We start from the raw sequence: 21,094 nt of genomic DNA, 5'->3' as shown, positions 1-21,094 counted from the left end.
CCAGAACTTCTGCTGATTCAGGGTTGATAATATAATCAACTTATGATAACAGATAAACTAACCTGCAGATGGGTGTGTACATTGCTTTATTTATTGATTCAGAATATCGGCGTACAGTGACTGGAAAGCAGAGTGCATTATGTACAAGGTTAGTTTCAGAGAGGAGAGAAAAGGCACATGATACATGTGAAGGTAGAACAAATACGTGTTACAGTTTTAATGGTACAAAGTCCAGTCGAACAAAACTAAATGCGAATGACAATTAAAATTAATGCCAAAATACATTGAAGATATTAAGGGCCTACTGCAATGGCAGAGGGGACCATTAGTTTGGGAAGCAAATCATAAACTTATTGAGACTACACTATCTGGTGTAATATTATTCAATCTTTAGTGATAAAAAAGTACTTAAGTGACAGAAAAACCTTTAGTTGAGTGCACACTAACAAACACGTAGGATTCCATCCACACAAGTTAACTAGAGACCAATTCTTTGGGCTCCAATAGTAACAGAGAAAGTCCGGTGAGATGTGGCAATATGCTTTGTTGAGCTGAAGAAAGCCTATGACTACATTTGGCTGTAAAAGATTCTGTAACAAAGTGAAGTTAGAATTTAATATAAAACGACTCACTCACTGAGAGATCTGGGCATGTAAGGAGCTGTGGAATTTGGAATTGAGCCCTCAAATTTACATCAGTGTTAAGAGTCTGGCAGTTAAACCATGGAAAGGGGGAATAATCGTGTTGTCCAGAATCAGCACCTATGCATGCTCACTCTCCAGTGGACAATCAGGAGTGTCACACTCCCTTCATTCTCCCTGGTGAGATTGGTTAACTCATCATAACCCAAAACTTGATTCCGGAATCTTCCTGAGCAGTATAAGCTGAATTGCACATCATATAGTGCAGTAATTAGCTGGGTTGGACTAGTCCTGCTTTTTGTGTACAGCACATTCCTGGACAATTTTCCACATTGCCGGGTAGATGCCAGTGTTGTAGCTATACTGGAACAACTTGGCTAGGGGCGCGGCAAGTTCTGGAGCACAGGTCTTTAGTACTATTGCTGGAATACTGTCAGGGCCCAGAGCCTTTGCAGCATTCAGTACTTTCACTCGTTTCTCAATATCATGCGGAGTGAATCGAATTGGCTGAAGTCTGGCATCTGTGATGCTGGGGATTTCAGGAGGAGGCCAAGATGGATCAACTACTCATCTTCTGGCTGAAGATTGTTTCAAATGCTTCAACCTTATCTTTTGCACTGATGTGCTGGGCTCCCCCATCATTGAGGATGGGGATGTTTGTGGAGCCACCTCCTCCTGTTGTTGTTTAATTGTCCGCCACCATTCACGATTGGATGTGGCAGGACTGCAGAACTTAGATCTGATCCGTTGGTTATGGGATCGCTTAGCTCGGTCTATCGCATGTTGCTCACAGAGTTTGGCACGCAAGCAATCCTGTGTTGTAGCTTCACCAGGTTGACACCTCAGTTTGACGTATGCCTGGTGCTGTTCCTGGCATGTCCTCCTGCACTCTTCATTGAACCAGGGTTGGTCTCCTGGCTTGATGGTAACGGTAGAGTGGGGAATATGCTGTGCCGTGAAGTTACAGATTGCGGTTGAGTACAATTATGCCACTGCTGATGGCCCACAGCACCTCATAAATGCCCAGTTTTGCATTGCCAGATCTGTTCGAAATCTATCCCATTTCGCACGGGGGAAGTGCCACACAACATGATGGAGGGAATCCTCGATGTGAAGGCGGGACATCGTCTCCACAAGGACTGTGCAGTGGTCACCCCTACTAATACTGTCATGGACAGATGTATCTGCGGCAGACAGATTGGTGAGGACGACGTCAAGTATGTTTTCCCCTCTTGTTGGTTCCCTCACCACCTGCTGCACACCCAGTCAAGCAGCTATGTCCTTTAGGACTCGGCTAGCTCGGTCAGTGGTACTACTGAGCCACCCTTGGTGATGGATGTTGAAGTCCCCCACCCACAGTACATTTTGTGTCCTTGCCACCCTCAGTGCTTCGTCCAAATGGTGATCAACCTGGAGGCATACTGATTCATCAGCTGAGGGAGGGCAGTAGGTGGTAATCAGCAGGAGGTTTCCTTGCCCACGTTTGACCGGATTCCAATGAGACTTCATGGGGTCCGGAGTCGATGTTGAGGACTCCCAGGGCAACTCCCTCCCAACTGTATACCACTGTGCTGCCACCTCTGCTGGGTCTGCCTGCTGGTGAGACAGGACATACCCGGGGATGGTGATGGCAGTGTCTGGGACATCGTCTGTAAGCTATGATACCGTGAGTTTCACTACTTCAGGCTGTTGCTTGACTAGTCTGTGGGACTGCTCTCCCAACTTTGGCACAAGGCCCCAGATGTTGATAAGGAGGACTTTGCAGGGTCGACAGGGCTGGGTTTGCCATTGTCGTTTCCAGTGCTTAGGTCGATGCCGGGTGGTCCATCCAGTTTCATTCTGTTTTATTGTTTTTTAGCTGTTAGATACAACTGAGTGGTTTGCTAGGCCATTTCAGAAGGCATTTTAGAGTCAACCACATTGTTGTGGGTCTGGAATCACATGTTGGCCTGACCAGGTAAGGACAGCAGATTTCCTTCCCTCAAGGATATCAGTGAACCAGATGGGTTTTTTACAACAACTGACAATGGTTTCATGGCCATCATTTTTAATTCCAGATTTATGAATGTTTAAATGTGTTTTGTTCAATTATAAATAGTGGTTTGCCTTCTGGCCTGTGCCTCTGTGCAGCATAAATCTGCTCAAATGTATTTTCCCCCCAGGATTTGCAGTTCTGTCGGTATCCATGTGGTTGGCACCCAGGAAGATTTTTACTGGTTCTTTGGGCCTAGTGAATAAAGTCACCTGCGAGATGAAGGAGAAACTTTGAGCTTAATTTTTGGATTGGGTTTGGGTCAGATATTAGAATTTAACATTTCTGAACCCCAACTCACCCATTTCCTGCTAACCTGCTCCCAGGAGGTGGGTTGGCATTTAAATATTTTAATGAGGCTGGTATCCTCTGATGTAACCTGCTTTGCAGATTTTACAGTGGGTGGCTGGGTTTCCCAGGCCTTGGGGAGCCCAGCAGCAGAAGTGAGGTGAGGACAGCTTCGGGAGACCATTGTTTGTGGGCTAGGAATACCTCCTTCTCAGCCGTGCAAGCAGCCCCCTCAATACAAAGGCCCTCAGGGACCTACCACCACCTGATCTGGAATCAGACCCCACCCCATCCACCAACGGGGTTGTGGACTGGACCAACCTGGTCCTGTGGTCTGCTCCAGAGTGCTCCTGATCCGATTGAAAGCCAAGTCTGTCAATCAGACTGAGTTCTGAGCGGGAAACTGGTCAATGACAGAAAACACACAGTGTGGCATTCAGGGAAACGTAGAGACTTCTGGGTTTTGCATCCAAAACTAACTCCCACTACCTACATAGCTTGCCCATGTTAATATTCAGGCTTTTGAGTTGAAATATGAACTAATAAAGTGCCAGCTGCTCTTACGGGATGCTGCTGGGAATTTTATTATTCACTAATTTCCATTATGCACCAATGAGGCCCCCTCTATTATGGGAGATAATCAATGTTCCATGAACTTAGTGATGGCGTGCAACACAGTTCTAAAAATCTCAATTTAAGTGAGAAGCACATATCATTCACTTTGTTGTAATTTCACTGACAAACAACTTACAGAGTCATAGAATTATGCAACACAGAAACAGGCCCTTCGGCCCATTGTGTCTGTGCCAGCTATCAAGCACCTTTCTATAGTAATTCCATTTTCCAGCACTTGGCCTTGTGTTTTGTTTAGGGGCATTTTTCCTTTTGTTCTTTTAAGAACCTCGCATGAATTATTTTTCTATTAGAAATGTTTTATTATTAGAAAAAACATTGCAATACTTCACTAAACTGTCAAAACAAAACTGGAACTGGGTACTGGAAACTAGTTGCTAAAAATAGTAGACAGTTAATTGCAGTATTCAAAGAGTTTTCTTAAACAAGTTGGTACCAAATCACATGCTGTGTTCCTGCCAAAGACAATATTGACATGGTGTGATTCTAAATGGTCAGAAATACTTGCCAGAACATCTGCAATTAGATTGATTATCAAGGAGCAAAGTAATCCCTTTAGAAGGACACAAAAACTGTGGTTTAACAGAATAAATATCTGTTGAAAAAGCTCAGCTTAGATGTACTGAATCATTTTTACTCAATTAAAGGTGATCCATCAAAACTGTGCATTTTCACGAGATCACAGAATAATTACAGATCAGGAAGGCTATATGGCCCCTTTTGATTCATCCATCGTATTCACCCTATTCTAACATCCAATTGTTTCTTCAGTGATTTGATCGTTTCTGCCTCCACTGTGTTATCTGGAAGGTTATTCCAATTGTTGATCACTTTGTACGAAGAAGTATTTCCTGATATCTGTCCAAAATGTACCCCTTTCTAGTTGGATCACATGTCTCCTTGTTGTACTCAAGCCTATCCTCATAATCAGATCCTCGATATTGGGGATCATTGCTCTTCTCAGTACTGCCTCCAATGTTGAATTTTAATTGTTGGCTTTGACAAATTGATTTAAAAGCTCTTGTTCAGCTAAGGTTCATAATATAAGATAGAAATGTGAACACTAGCTAGCCTCTCTAGATGCTTTGCTGTTTGGGTCTATGTAAAGAAGCTTTTCAGTTAACACAAACATTTAACGAAGAAATATAGAAAGACTTGCACTTATATAGCGCCTTTTATGGCCTCTGGACGTCTCAGAGTGTTTTATATCCAATGAAGTACTTTTAACATAACATATTGTCACTGTTTTAATATAGAAAATGCACCACACAATTTGCACACAGCAAACTCTAACAAACAGCAATATGATAATAACCAGATAATCTGTTTTAGTGATGTTGATAAAGGGATAAACATTGGCCAGGACACCAGGGATTGCTCTCCTGTTCTTCGAAATAATGCCATGGGATCTTTTACATCTGCATGATAAGAGCAGATAAGGCCTCAGTTTAACATCTCTTCCAAAAGATGGCACTATCGACAGCACAGCACTCACTCAGTATTGCACAGGAGTGTCACCCTAGATTTTTGTGCTCAAATCTCTGGTTATATTTTATGTTATTTAACTTATCAACTGCATTTACGCAGACTGACCAGAGAAGCTGGTGTTGTACTCCTCAAGGTTATGGGGAGATTTAATAGGTGTAATCGAGTAAATAAAGAGAAACTGTTTCCAGTGGCAGAAGGGTCAGTAACCAGAAGACACATATTTCAAAGAATTGGCTAAGAACCAGAGACAAGACGAGGAGAAATGCTTTTGTGCAGCGAGTTATGATAATCTCTGATGTACTGCCTGAAAGGGTGGTGAAAGCAAATTCACTAATAACTTTCAAAAGGGGATTGGATGAATACTTGAAGGGGAAATATTTGTAGGGCTATGGGAAAGGGCAGCGGACTGGGACTAAGTGGATAGTTCTTTCAAAGAGCCAGCACAGGCATTATGAGCCAAATGGCTTCCTTCTGCGCTGTATCATTTTATGATTCTATATTAGAACAGTGGTAAATCCAATCTCCTTTCATAAATGAGTCCACATTACATTTGTGTTTCATGTTAGATTTAAACAGAAAGTACAAATCAGTGCTATAATTAGGATTTTAGTAAACAGTAATGGTGGGTGGATGAAATTTGCATACAATTTCCACTTCAGAAAATGCCCTACAGTTCAATTACAGATTTTGTTCTCGATTTGGATTGTGTCTGAGATACATAAAACTGAGGGAAACACAAATCATTACAAGTCTGCAACTAGTGCTGGAAGCAATTTGAGGTAATGAATTAAGAGGATCAGATAAGGAGTAAAGCACAAGCAAAATACTGTGGATGCTAGAAATCTGAAATAAAAACAGAAAATGCTGGAAGTACTCAGAAGGTCAGGCAGTATCTGTGGAGAGAGGAACAGAGTTAATGTTTCAGCACATTTGGTCAAGCATGATTTTCCAAAAGCATGCTGGCATCAGTTTTCGAAAATGCCAATGGATGCTGAATTGAAATCTTCCAAGAAGCTAAGAACTGTATGAAGTCAGTTGTGATATATTTATTGTATTACAATAGGCATTTTGCGATATGGAATCCAATGGAGGAGGATGGACTGTAGTACAACGTCGTCAAGATGGCAAAACGGATTTTCAGCGCACATGGAAAGAATACAAAACAGTAAGAAATTTTCAAAGTAACCTTGGAGGACTGGCTAGTGAAATAGGCCCTCTTACCTTCTAGGATCCAGATTCAAATTCAAATCAGTAAAGTCAAAAGCTGATGGGTAAACCCAGTCCTTTATGGGAGTGAGGCCACAGAACAAAACTTGGCAATAATCTGTAAGTTTCACTCAGACTGGCCACAATAATGGCCATGTGGGAAATGGTCATTTTACACTTGTGTGTGGGGATTCCTCTCTTCTGAGGTTACTATGGAGAAAGCTTTAGTTTGTGTATATGCATTCAGGATGAGGACAGGATATCAGTCCCATATGGACTGAGCTCCATCCTTGAGGTAATGTCATCCCTGTGAACCAACCACCTAAACCACAAAATTCCCCACCCTGCCCCCAGCCCACCACAACTCCTGGGAAAGAGAGCTGTAGCCAATCCAGGAGCACTCTGTCAAAAAAATCCTCTTTGTTCCCACATGGACAATCAGGTGAGCCCTAGATCCCATCCACTCATATGCTCCCTTCACTGTGTAATATTCATGTCTTCAATAATGCTAAATATCTGAACCAGATCCTCTCTTAGAATTATAGTTTGTATCCTGCACTCCACGATACCACCCACCTCGTACGCCCCCCCTTCCCCCAGCATGCAGGCACATAGAACTGGCACGGTTAGGAGTGACCAGAAGGTGAATAGGAGCGGGAAGAGTATGGAGAGATGAGGGCTGGGAGGGGCTGACTATGGGGCAGGAGACTGGGACTTGGCTCGAGGGGGTGTGGTGGGAGAATGAAATTGGGACAGGGGGTGTTGGGAGACTGAGATTGGGACTCGGGGCAGTGGGTGGAGGAAGTGTGCCAAATTGGGTTGCTGGGCAATCAAGAAATTGGCACTTGGGGCAGGGGTACAGAGGGAAAGGGAGAGGAAACCATCAGCAGTTGGGCTTTCAATTAATTGTAGTTAATGTTTTTGGAGCTGGGATAGGCACCAACATGTTGTACAAGGGACATTTGACAAAATTATTGACTCAGCCACAGACATGGGGCAATTAATCTGTATATAAATTGAATAGCCAACCTAATGGCACCAAAACACAGTCCAATTTAAAACACATTTCTCCCTATAAAAAGTAGGTAAGCATACAACCATCAATGGAGAGCAGCACAATTGCATTAGCTAGCTAGCAAGCAAAACAGTATGCAATTTCAATGCAAATTACTTTTGTTGACAGAATAGAGCTAGCTACACCATGTGCTAATGCCGCGTTAGCATGTTGCCAACCAGCTAAACCATCACGTGATAAAAAATACTATGTGAAACATGACAAATAATCTGCTGCTGGGAATATAGACGACTGACTTGTGTAATACAGATGGTCATAGTTACATTAAAATGTTGGATTCACACTAACTTACCCTTGGAAACTGGAAAAAAATTCCCGAAGAAAAATCAAAGGCAATTGCGGATTTGCTTTTCTTGCAAATCTTGCTATCTTTAATATGCATTTAACAGCAGGACAAATTAGTAACTGAAAGTGGCAAGAGTTGAAAAATGAATGACTTGTCAAATGCGTAGGAGAGTTTGGCTCTCATAGCAACCTTAACATTCAGCACAATCACGAGAACAGACAACACTGAAACTACAGAGTCAGGTCCATCAACATCTGCAAAGAGGACAGATTTGATACTCCAGGTGCAAGACCCTCCCTCACAAACAAAAACATTAATGGTGTCCAAACTGTTTGAAAGCATCAGATTTTGACATGTCAAATTATTCTAATGTCGAGTGCCCAAAATACAAAGAATTGTCAAGGTACCAGTTCCACCCCAGCAATAGCTTAGATGATGAGAAATTCATTGAGCTGTTTCAGCGCCACCCCCTCCCCCCCCCACCCCCCCCCACCAAGTCCAGGCGCTTCTTTAAAGCTGATTGAAGCTGGTTTCTAGCCAACAACCCCGTTATGTGACCCAGACCCACTGCCATTAACTGGCGGCCCCTTTATCATACCTGACCTGGACCCCCATCCATTACTGGCGATTCTGCAATTTTCTCCACTTCTCAACTACTTCAAAACAACATCCTGCAAACTCATCCGGGCTCTGTCACTGCAAAAGACGAAAGGTTGACCAAGAATCCGAGCCAGTATAGCAAGCGCAGCATGTGGAATTCACAGCAGCCAGCAGTTGCATGTCTGCGCATGCTCTTTTCCCCAGTGCTCTGCTCGATCCTTTCTAATTCACTCTTGATAATTTTAAATGTCGCCAGGTTATTTTAAAACACCAAGTTTAAAGGCTTGGAGCAAGACATTTAAATTATCACGGACTCAAAATTTTTACCGTAGAAAAATTGCCGATCCCTGGGAATATGGGATTAATGTAGGATTAGTATAAATGGGTGGTTGATGGTCGGCACAGACCTGGGGGGCCGAAGGGCCTGTTTCAGTGCTGTATCTCTAAAATAAAAATAAAGTAAAAAATTTGTTTTACCTTTGTGGCTTAGTTGTTTGCATGTGTTTTAGAGTCAGCCAAATGTCCTGTGTGCATACTAAATGGCCTTAATTCATGCGAGTGAATAATTGGTATTCTTCTATGCAAGTGAGATCAACTTAATCTAAGTTATCATGACTGCTTCCATCCTTCGCATCTTGAAAGTGCTTACTTGTGCAGGAGTGCAGCTCTCGATACAACAGCCCTCTAAGACCTTATTCAAATTGGATTTTGTTACATGTGTGATGAAATAGGGTCAGGCTATGAGATTGTCAGATAATCACAGTAAAGAATAATCCTGTCTTCACCAGATGTACATCATCCAGCAGAGGTCACTGGACAGCGACCAAAAGCAAAAATTCTCCTGCTTGTTATTCCAGGGGAAGGAAGCCAACTGCAGTGTTCTCAGCTAAGACTAGCAATCAAACTTGAGACCTTGCTGTTCTAAAAGGCTCAGTAACATTCTGGGCAGTGCATTTAACCACTTTTATATTGGGGAACTCATTATGAAAACCAAATAAATGAAGAGCTTTGTGGTTGTTTGAGTTGGTGCTCCAACAGACTGTGCTCTACAATGATAGGACACCAATAGTTCCACATCGTGAAATTCTATCTCAACTGTGTTAATGGACGGAGCTGACTTGTATAGGCTAGATGCCATAGGTGGAGAAGGAAGGAAACTGTAACATTTTCATCACCTTCCAACTGGTAACAAAGCAGCAAATGTCATATACTGTCTAATTGCCTTCACAGCTGGGAAAAGATGCATGACAGGAAAACAGCTGGGGAAAAAAATCCAAAATAAAACTAGGGGAGAATATCAACAAATAATCTTGTTATTGGCATTATCACTTAAAAATGGTGTTGAAGCAAAACCCACAATTCAACATAATATTCAAACACAATACAGCATGAGATTTTTTTTATTCATTCATCGGATGTGGGCATCGCTGACTATGCCAGCATTTATTGCCCATCCCTAATTTCCTTTGAGAAGGTGGTGGTGATCTTTTACATTTAGAAAATAATGCTGTAATCTTATAAACTAAGCCCTATTACTTGAGTCAGGGAAAAGGCAAGAAAAGTGTGGCCCACTTTTACAGTTTCATTCAGCTTCTGAAATCCCCAAATAACACTCAAAATGTTGATCATGCTCAAAAATATATTGCACTAAGGAAAAGTAATTTATTTACAGGGATTTGGTGATCCTGCTGGAGAATACTGGTTGGGAAATGAATGTACTCATCAATTAACCATTCAGAAGACCTATGTCCTTCGCATCCAAATGAGAGACTGGGAAGCAAATGAAGGCTTTTCATTGTACAACCAATTCTATTTGGATAGTGAAACACAGAAGTACAGGTAGGTATTTCAGAATAGTTCATTCCTAGGAAATGTATTTCAAAACATTGGAAGTAACATACATTTAGGTATGAATTAAAATTTTCCTATTTGTAATGCACATATCCTGTGGATTTGTCTCATCTACAAAGCTGTGGACTGGTACCTTGCAATAAGAAACAGTTCTAACTATGTTAATTAGTGAAATGGATGCCTATAAAGTTAACTGCAACATTTGAATATTGTGAATTCATAGCTCCAAATCTGAAATCTGGCTCTGGATAGAAACGTAGAAAATAGGAGGAGTAGGCCCTTCGGGCCTGCTCTGCCATTCAAAAAAGATCATGGCTGATTGTCGAATTCAGTACCCTGTTCCTGCTTTCTCCTCATATCCCTTTGGCATTAAGAAATATATCTATCTCCTTCTTGAACATATTTAATGACTTGGCCTCCACAGCCTTCTGCGGTAGAGAATTCCACAGGTTCACCACCCTCTGAGTGAAGAAATTTCTCCTCATCTCGGTTCTAAATGGCATACCCCGTATCCTGAGACTGTGACCCCTGGTTCTGCACTCCCCAGCCATCAGGAATCCCTGCATCTAGCCTGGCTAGTCCTGTTAGAATTTTATAGGTTTCTATGAGATCCCCCTCTCATTCTTCTAAACTCTAGTGAATATAAGCCTACTCGACCCAATCTCTCCTCATGTCAATCCTGCCATCCCAGGAATCAGCCCAGTAAATCTTCTTTGCACTCCCTCCATGACAAGAATATCCTTCCTCAGATATGGAGACCAAAACTGCACACAATATTCCAGATGTGGTCTCACCAACCCTGTATAACTGCAGTAAGACATCCTTGCTCCTGTACTCAAATCCTCTTGCAATGAAGGCCAATATACCATTCGCCTTCCTAACTGCTTGCTGCACCTGAATGCTCGCTTTCAGCGACTGGTGTACAAGGACACCCGGGAATCATTACACCTCCCCCTTTCCCAATCTATCACCATTCAGATAATAATCTGCCTTTCTGCTTTTACAACCAAAGTGGATAACCTCACATTTATCCATGTTATACTGCATCTGCCATGCATTTGCCCATTCACCCAACATTGGAGCCTCTTTGCATCCTCCTCACAGCTCACATTCCCCCCAGCTTTGTGTTGTCTGCAAACTTGGAAATGTTACATTTAGTTCCCTTACCCAAGTCAATAATATATACTGTGAATACTGGGGCCCAAGCACTGATCCCTGCGGTAATCCACTAGTCACTGCCTGCCACCTGGAAAAAGACCCATTTATTCCTACTCTCTGTTTCCTGTCTGTCAACTAATGCTCAATCCATGCCAGTATATTACCCCCCAATCCCATGTGCTTTAATCTTACATACTAACCTCTTATGTGAGACTTTATCAAAAGCCTTCTGAAAATCCAAATACACCATTATCCACTGGTTCTCCCTTATCTATGCTACTAGTTACATCCTCAAAAAAACTCCAGTAGATTTGTTAAGCATGATTTCTTTTTCATAAACCCATGCTGACTTTGTCCAATCCTGTTTATGCTTTCCAGGTGTTCTACTGTCACATCCTTTATAATAGACTCTTAGCATTTCCCCCATTACTGATGTAAGGCTAACTGGTCTGTAATTCCCTGTTATATAGGAAAGCAAGATGAACAGAAAAAACTAATTAGGTTCATATTTTATTTTAATTTTTCTCCCTTTTTAAAAAAAGTATATTTTATTAAGTATTCTTTCAGAAGTTTAGGTATTTGAGTAAAGATTGGAAAATATGTCAGTGTTTGAAGTGTAAAAGTGAAAAAGAATGATACACAATGGATGCATTATCAAACAATAGAAAAACAATGTTTTAGGAGTAGGAAAGGGGGGAATGTTAGGGCAGGGAGGGGGAAGACAGAAAGAGGGAAAGGAAGAAAAATGTGGAGATGGCATGACATACGTAATGCTGATTTACTGAGCTAAACTTGGGTTCACAAAATTCTGCTTCCATGCCTGGAAAATTAAGTTAATTATCTGTTTGCTCTTTGGCACTATTCAGTGCTGTAAACAAATTGATTTTCATTCATTATTTATTTTTTTAAATATTATGTACTTTGCTGGTGTATACATGCACATATTGAGCCAAAATTTCCGAAAGCACTACAATCTTCTCATGAGAGCCCATTTTTCTTCCAGGAAACTATAGATATATGGTTTGCTTTGCAAGTGTAATTATAAGTCAGTCCCATCACTAAAGATGAACAGATGTGAATTAAATGGAATAACCCAAGAGTTCAAGGTTTACTGGTGCTGTAGTTAGAAAGACAGCCAAGCAATTTGTATCCTGTAGCTAAATTGAATTTAAATTAAAGCAGTGAAAAATGAAGGATTTTTTGAAATGAACATGGGATTTTCAAAGTTCATGAGTTTTGAGATGAATGCATCATAACACAAACAGCATCAGCCTGAGATTAGAACCAAGTCAATGCTACGGAACTTTGCTACATATTAAATATTGAGTGAATTAAAAGTACATGCCCTACAAACAAAACAAAACATGAAAATGACAGGCATGTACCACTGTCGTGATGGCTGCAGCATCATGACTAATCATTCCCTTGCCACGTAATCTCTTGGGAGAGGCAAAGAGAGAGGAAAAAACAAAGTCAGTAAGTGTAAATATAAACTCTGGAAACCCCTTCAGACAATCAAAACCAATACACTATGAAGAATTCATATATCTATATGCTGTGATCTCTGCCCCAGCCAAAAACCAGTCCAACTCTCTTTTGTAGGCATAGACAGAGTCAGCATCCACCACACCAGCTAGCAATGTATTCCAGAGTCTATCTCTGGGAAAATAAGGACTGCCCAACATCTAGCCTGTCCCAACTTTTATGTAATTTAAACGCATGTCCCCTGGGTCCTTCCCAATCTGTCAAACTGAAATCATCTATCAGGCACACAATTCAGCCCTTTCATTCTTTTATACACCTACAATTGTTACCTTTTGCTTATAATTTTAGTTTTCTCAGATATCAAATCCACTCCATTATTAACAGCAATAGCTCAAATGTTTAATCAAAGCTTAAAAATTGAAAATAATCATCCGATAGTAGAATTACAGGAAAGTGCAGATCAGAACTGAATTCCAAATATTTTACTGAAACCAAAAAGAGATGAAGCTATGTGAATTTAGATCTCAATATTCATCCAGAAAGCACAAGATCAGCAGAGACAAAAGTCCCTTTAGTTAAACTACACAAGCACATCTCCCAGTAGCATTTCAAGAATGAGCCAGTTACACAGTAGAAGTAGGGCAGTGGTGGCCACATCCATTGACAAGGAAGAAGCTTATTAGCGATCTCTCCAGAGACAAAAAAAATTGTGGTTCCTGGAAAATAAATAAGTAATATTTTCTTTATCCAGTGAAGGTCAATAAATAAATAAACTTGTTGCTCTCACATACCACATTTAGATGAATAAATAAATAAATTCCTGTACATATGGGTTTTAAACAAAGTACAATATATAAATCTTAGGAAACAATCAAACTAATTTGCAACTTTCCTTTATCAAATATTTCTGCATGAGTACTTGGGGTTACCAAAGGTTCTACTTAAATATGCATGGTTAAGTTCAAGACTTCTACTTGGAATGCCTCCAAACTTGAATAATGCTGTAACTTCTTCAAAAGCTTGCTGCTTTATGTATCATTTTACTTTCCTGCTTGTTTTTCAATTGAAACGTGCATAAAAAATTAATTTACAAGACATTGCAAAATACAAAGATCTGTTCCAAGTCATTCCGACGAAGTTCATTTCTGACTCGTTTTCTTACTATGCATGTTAATTGTAGTTGCAGGAGATCAGCCTATAGAAATTATGGCGAGGAGTTTCTGCTTTGGGCGCAGACATCTGAGAAGACATTGCACTCAAAATTGCTCTATTTTTGCAAAGTGAATTCTTTGCTCAAGTTTCTGTTCAAACTCACTTGTGTATCAGCGAATGTAAAATCTGCCATGAAATTGTGCAATTGGGCAGCGTTTTAGAATGTAATGTTTAAGAGTGATAACCTGGTGCAGTTTTACTAATACAGCTGAAAATGGGTTTTTCACAAAAAAAGCATCTTTAATCGGTGCCTAGTCTACCAACTTCACAAACCACTGACCACCTCCAGGCGCGTATCCATTGTCTCTCGAGATAAGGAGGCCCAAAAGAAAGAAGAAGTCTACCAACTGAGTTACTTGATTTTAAATAACTGAAAATGACTTAAAAAACAGATCCATTTACTAGTTTCCTTGGTGCACAGTGGCTAGTTCCTCAGTTGAATATTTAATATTTAAAAGCTTTTAAAAGGTACCTATTAGTTCCCCTGCATCAAAAAAATGTTTAATTTTAAGAGCCTGCTCGAAGGGCTGCAAACGGGTACAATTAGTGGAAACTCGGCTGATTAATTTGATTTGGGACATGGCCAATTTCCAGTGCAATGGTTTTTGAACTTGCTCAAAAAAAACCTCAATTTGCCTTGGGTGTAATTTGCACTTAAAATTCCTTGGTCTTTTGCACTAGTTTGGCTGATTTTGGGCGAAGTGCGCTGGAAATACCAATGCAACCGAGTGAAAACTCCAGACCCATGTACAAATCAATCTTACCTTCAAACGCACTCCTAAAAAAAGTGATGAATTTATGCTTTGCTTGATTTTTGATGTTTTACGCAAACAAATTTCAGTAATTCCAGCTTCTTTCACTACTCCTAAAAATAGTATTCCTGTGTATTTTCCTCTGTAGTAATTTTGCAGTTTACAGGAGTAAAGGTGTGAACAGGGTTTGCAAACTATCAGTCTTAGCCTGCTCTCTTAATGGTCAGTATTGCATATAAGAAGATTCTGGCAGTTGCAGATAGGCCAACTAGGGATGGGGTCGTACTGGACCTGGTATTGGGGAATGAGCCCGGCCAGGTGGTCGAAGTTTCAGTAGGGGAGCATTTCGGGAACAGTGACCATAATTCCATAAGTTTTAAGGTACTTGTGGATAAGGATAAGAGTAGTCCTCGGGTGAAGGTGCTAAATTGGGGGAAGGCTAATTATAATAATATTAGGCAGGTACTGAAGAATTTAGATTGGGGACGGCTGTTTGAGGGAGTCTTTAAAACGTCAGTTGATTAGCATCCAGGACCAGCATGTTCCTGTGAGGAAGAAGGATAAGTTTGGCAAGTTTCGGGAACCTTGGATAACGCGGGATATTGTGAGCCTCGTCAAAAAGAAAAACGAAGCATTCATAAGGGCTGGAAGGCTAGGAACAGACGAATCCCTTGAAGAATATAAAGACAGTAGGAAGGATCTTAAGCAAGGAGTCAGGAGGGCTAAAAGGGGTTATGAGAAGTCATCGGCAAACAGGATTATGAAAAATCCCAAGGCTTTTTATACGTATATAAAGAGCAAGAGGGTAACCAGAGAAAGGGTTGGCCCACTCAAGGACAGAGAAGGGAATCTATGTGTGGAGCCAGAGGAAATGGGCGAGGTACTAAATGAGTACTTTGCATCAGTATTCACCAAGGAGAAGAACTTGGTGGATGATGAGCATAGGGAAGGGAGTGTAGATAGTCTCAGTCATCTCATTATCAAAAAGGAGGAGGTGTTGGGTGTCTTGCAAAGCATTAAGGTAGATAAGTCCCCAGGGCTTGATGGGATCTACCCCAGAATACTGAGGGAGGCAAGGTAAGAAATTGCTGGGGCCTTGACAGAAATCTTTGCATCCTCATTGGCTACAGGTGAGGTCCCAGAGGACTGGTGAATAGCCAATGTTGTTCCTTTGTTTAAGAAGGGTAGCAAGGATAATCCAGGAAATTATAGGCCGGTGAGCCTTACGTCAGTGGTAGGGAAATTATTAGAGAGGATTCTTCGGGACAGGATTTACTCCCATTTGGAAACAAATGGATTTATTAGCGAGAGGCAGCATGGTTTTGTGAAAGGGAGGTCGTGTCTCACTAATTTGATTGAGTTTTTTGAGGAAGTGACAAAGATGATTGATGAAGGAAGGGCAGTGGATGTTATCTATATGGACTTCAGTAAAGCCTTTGACAAGGTCCCTCATGGCAGACTGATACAAAAGGTGAAGTCACATGGGATCAGAGGGGAGCTGGCAAGATGGATACAGAACTGGCTCGGTCATAGAAGACAGAGGGTAGCAGTGGAAGGGTGCTTTTCTGAATAGAGGGATGTGACTAGTGGTGTTCCGCAGGGATCAGTGCTGGGACCTTTGCTGTTTGTAGTATATATAAATGATTTGGAGGAAAATGTAGCTGGTCTGATTAGTACGTTTGCGGACGACACAAAGGTTGGTGGAGTTGCGGACAGTGATGAGGATTGTCAGAGGATACAGCAGGATATAGATCGGTTGGAGACTTGGGCGGAGAAATGGCAGATGGAGTTTAATTCAAACAAATGTGAGGTAATGCATTTTGGAAGGTCTAATGCAGGTGGGAATTATACAGTAAATGGCAGAACCCTTAGGAGTATTGACAGGCAGAGAGATCTGGGCGTACAGGTCCACAGGTCACTGAAAGTGGCAACGCAGGTGGATAAGGTAGTCAAGAAGGCATACGGCATGCTTGCCTTCATTGGTCGGGGCATAGAGTATAAAAATAGGCAAGTCATGCTGCAGCTGTACAGAACTTTAGTTAGGCCACACTTAGAATATTGCGTGCAGTTCTGATCGCCACACTACCAGAAGGATGTGGAGGCTTTGGAGAGGGTACAGAAGAGGTTTACCAGGATGTTGCCTTGTCTGGAGGGCATTAGCTATGAGGAGAGGTTGGATAAACTTGGATTGTTTTCACTGGAACGACGGAGGTGGAGGGGCAACATGATAGAGGTTTACAAAGTTATAAGCGGCATGGACAGAGTGGATAGTCAGAAGCTTTTTCCCAGGGTGGAAGAGTCAGTTACTAGGGGACATAGATTTAAGGTGAGAGGGGCAAAGTTTAGAGGGGATGTGCGAGGCAAGTTCTTTACACAGAGGGTGGTGAGTGCCTGGAACTTGTTGCCGGGGGAGGTGGTGGAAGCAGGTACCATAGAGGCGTTTAAGAGGCATCTTGACAAATACATGAATCTTTTGGGCCTCCTTATCTCGAGAGACAATGGATACGCGCCTGGAGGTGGTCAGTGGTTTGTGAAGCAGCGCCTGGAGTGGCTATAAAAGCCAATTCTGGAGTGACAGGCTCTTCCACAGGTGCTGCAGAGAAATTTGTTTGTCGGGGCTGTTGCACAGTTGGCTCTCCCCTTGCGCCTCTGTCTTTTTTCCTGCCAACTACTAAGTCTCTTCGACTCGCCACAATTTAGCCCTGTCTTTATGGCTGCCCGCCAGCTCTGGCGAATGCTGGCAACTGACTCCTACGACTTGTGATCAATGTCGCACGATTTCATGTCGCGTTTGCAGACGTCTTTATAGCGGAGACATGGACGGCAGGTGGGTCTGATACCAGTGGCGAGCTCGCTGTACAATGTGTCTTTGGGGATCCTGCCATCTTCCATGCGGCTCACATGGCCAAGCCATCTCAAGCACCGCTGACTCAGTAGTGTGTATAAGCTGGGGGTGTTGGCCGCTTCAAGGACTTCTGTGTTGGAGATATAGTCCTGCCACCTGATGCCAAGTATTCTCCGAAGGCAGCGAAGATGGAATGAATTGAGACGTCGCTCTTGGCTGGCATACGTTGTCCAGGCCTCGCTGCCGTAGAGCAAGGTACTGAGGACACAGGCCTGATACACTCGGACTTTTGTGTTCCGTGTCAGTGCGCCATTTTCCCACACTCTCTTGGCCAGTCTGGACATAGCAGTGGAAGCCTTACCCATGCGCTTGTTGATTTCTGCATCTAGAGACAGGTTACTGGTGATAGTTGAGCCTAGGTAGGTGAGCTCTTGAACCACTTCCAGAGCGTGGTCGCCAATATTGATGGATGGAGCATTTCTGACGTCCTGCCCCATGATGTTCGTTTTCTTGAGGCTGATGGTTAGGCCAAATTCATTGCAGGCAGCCGCAAACCTGTCGATGAGACTCTGCAGGCACTCTTCAGTGTGAGATGTGTAAGAGGCATCTTGACAAATACATGAATAGGATGGGAATAGAGGGATACGGACCCCGGAAGTGCAGAAGGTTTTAGTTTAGGCAGGCATCAAGATCAGCGCAGGCCTGGAGGGCCGAATGGCCTGTTCCTGTGCTGTACTGTCCTTTGTTTGTTTGTTGTACCTTGCTGCCTTATTGAGTGTCCCTCAGCTGACATTGATGACTTTGAAAAGCTGCAAGATTTCAAGGTCAGGCATTTGATAAAAATGGGAGAGGGGATCCTCCAGAACCATTACAAGTTGGAGCTCTGGTTGTTTGGGAAGAGACAGATCACTAGAGCAGAGAGGAATCCTTGGGGTATTAACAACTGGAGTAGGGTGATATGAAGTGAGAGCATTGGGAAAGGTGCCCTGGGAGTATAAGGGTGGAGCAGTCAGGCAGCACTGGGGAAGCCAAACAAGAGTCACTATCCTAACCAGTATACAATTGGTAAATACAGTATAAGCACAATTAGTGCTGTAAAATGGCTATATGCTGGCACCAAGCTCTGAGGAGCAGAAATAGCGAAAGAACACCATAGTGAGGACTTCTTTCCTTTAATACACAGCCTTGGCTCAGTGGCAGCATTCTTGCCATCGTCAGAAGATCATAGCTTCAAGTCCCACTTCAAAGACTTGACACCAAACCTAGGCTAAGGGAATGCTGCATGGTTGGAGGTGCTGTCTTTCAGATGAGGTGTTAAACTGAGGCCTTGTCTGCCCAGGTAAACTGAAAAAATCCCACAGCACTTTTCAAAGAGCAGTGGAGTTCCGCCAGTGTCCTGGTCAATATCAATCCCTTATCTTAAAACAGATAATCTGGTCATTTATTTCATTGCTGTGCACAATTTGGTTGCCATGTTTCCCACATCACAACAGTGACTACATTTCAAAAGTGTTTCATTGGCTGCAAAACACTTTGGGATGTCCTGAAGTCAAGACTGGCACTATATAAAAGCAAATTCTTTCTTAAATCTGAACAACTTGTTAAATTTCAATGGTCTAAGCAATATACACGTGTTATGTGATTTCCAATGTTTATTTCATAGTGTCTCAAATTGAGAGCAAGCTGAAACAATCAAGCAAAAACAGTTCATTTTTCTAACCAATAATATCAATTAAATTTCTTCACTTGTGACAGCTGGATGGCATACCAACGGCACAGGTTAACAAAGATGCCATGATTTAGAAATGGATGTGTCACATTAGTGCAGTAAGTGATGAATTTTTGAGATTGGACTTCTTCCACTCTCTTCCTCAATTTCAAAGCAGGTCACCTGTACTGCACCAGGGAAGCATTTCTATTCCCAGGTTAGACATAGCTCACCAATCTGTCCCTTAAACAGCATCCTCAATTTCACAGTACTTGATGGTAAGATAACAAATCATATTTTTTTTGGCTGATTGCAATGTTACAATTGTGGAGCAGTGAAAGGAGGTTGTCCCAGTGACTGAGTATGGAATAGTTGGTAGGGTGGATTGGTCCAGCAATCAGCTGGCACTGAGGGAAGGAAACCATGAATCACTGCCCATCCAGTATATAGTTGGGAAAAAACAGAATTACTGTCACTCTCAGAGGAACAACAACTTGCATTTATATAACACATTTAGCATAGAAAACATATCAATAGGCTTCACAGGATTGTAATGAGACAGAAATTAACACAAAGCCAAATCAGTAAATATTAGGAGAGATGATTAAAAACTTGATCAAAGAGATAGTTTTTTTTTTAAGGAGGGTCTCAAAGGAGGAGAGAGAAGTAGAGGCGGAGATGTTGAGAAAGGAAATTCCAGAACTCATGGCCTAGAATGCTGAAGGCACAGTCGCACAAAGGCATGACATGTAGGAAAAAAGAGCTCTTATTTCTGAACATACCGCATCAAAGGGTGAAAAATCTAAACCAAACTTTTAATGCAAGTTTACATTTCAGTACTGATATTTTGAATTTGTTTCCTAACTTTCTTTTTTTTGTGTGTAAGCAGGGGAAATGTCATTGCATACAACACAAACCTGAACTGTCCAGTTTAATTGTTTTGTCCCTCCCCATCAGAAAATGTACCTTATAAGCTGCTAAGGAGTCTTCAGGGTACACTCTCTAATACATCAATAACAGTTGTATTTCTAACCCAAGGAAGTTAAACACCATTGGAAAGTAATACAAATTTGTCTTACATCCAAGCTAAATATTTTTGCATCTGGAAACAATTATGTATCTTCAGCAAGGAAGGATCCTATAATGTACCACAGTATGTATAATATTAAACTACAACTTCTGCAAAGTAGGTCATAATGGTTAGATGTTAATGCAAACTCAAGTAACTACAAGTAAAATGATACTTCCTCCTGAACTTGATTTTTTTAATTCAAGGAAACATTAAGGGTTGAAGTGCAAGGACCACTTTACAAGAAGGCCAACACTGATCACATATGGATAACCTACAACTGAACAAAAGTTTAGCCTTACCGTGATGCAGAAACAATAACCCTTAAGATATTTTTAAAATGATGAATTAACCTTTGATTAGTTGCTATCCGTTGGAATCTTCTCACTAAACTAACTCATTAATTTCAATGCAAAATAGCTCTTGGCTGGCCACATTTGTTAACGAGCATCTAACAAAAACATATTTGCTTAACAATAAATGAAGGTTTTATACTATTAGGTCAGTAGCTTTAACTCTAGCAAATTGGGCATACCAAAATGGAAGTTTTCAATTATAGCATTGTGAGAGAAGTTAAAATAAGCTGGTCAAACAGAAATGAAATTACTTTTAATGGACTTTAATCTAGTCAATCACAAACATTTTGTTTTGCAAATATTGTGAAATTAAAATGTATGATAAGTTTTCAGTTTAAAAAAAAATGCAAGTTCTACTTGGTCCATTGTTTTGCTGAAAACAGGATTGTTGACATCTTAAAATAAAATG

The 21,094-nt window shown here is 41.5% G+C and overlaps 2 protein-coding genes across 2 annotated transcripts in view; one reads left to right on the top strand and one right to left on the bottom strand.

Annotated features, from left to right (window-relative positions):
• mcph1 (microcephalin 1) overlaps positions 1-21,094 on the bottom strand; it is a 429,556-nt gene that overhangs the window by 190,226 nt on the left and 218,236 nt on the right. The window lies entirely within an intron of this gene.
• Positions 1-21,094, top strand: part of angpt2a (angiopoietin 2a) — a 132,437-nt gene that overhangs the window by 82,764 nt on the left and 28,579 nt on the right. The window contains exons 6-7 of the mRNA XM_068021504.1: positions 6,146-6,247; positions 9,922-10,088. Of these exons, the coding sequence (XP_067877605.1) occupies positions 6,146-6,247; positions 9,922-10,088 (269 nt within the window). The remainder of the gene's footprint in view (positions 1-6,145; positions 6,248-9,921; positions 10,089-21,094) is intronic.

Source organism: Heterodontus francisci, chromosome 3, assembly GCF_036365525.1.
Source record: "Heterodontus francisci isolate sHetFra1 chromosome 3, sHetFra1.hap1, whole genome shotgun sequence".
Lineage (NCBI taxonomy): Eukaryota > Metazoa > Chordata > Chondrichthyes > Heterodontiformes > Heterodontidae > Heterodontus > Heterodontus francisci.
This window is presented reverse-complemented; position numbering and strand designations above follow the sequence as displayed.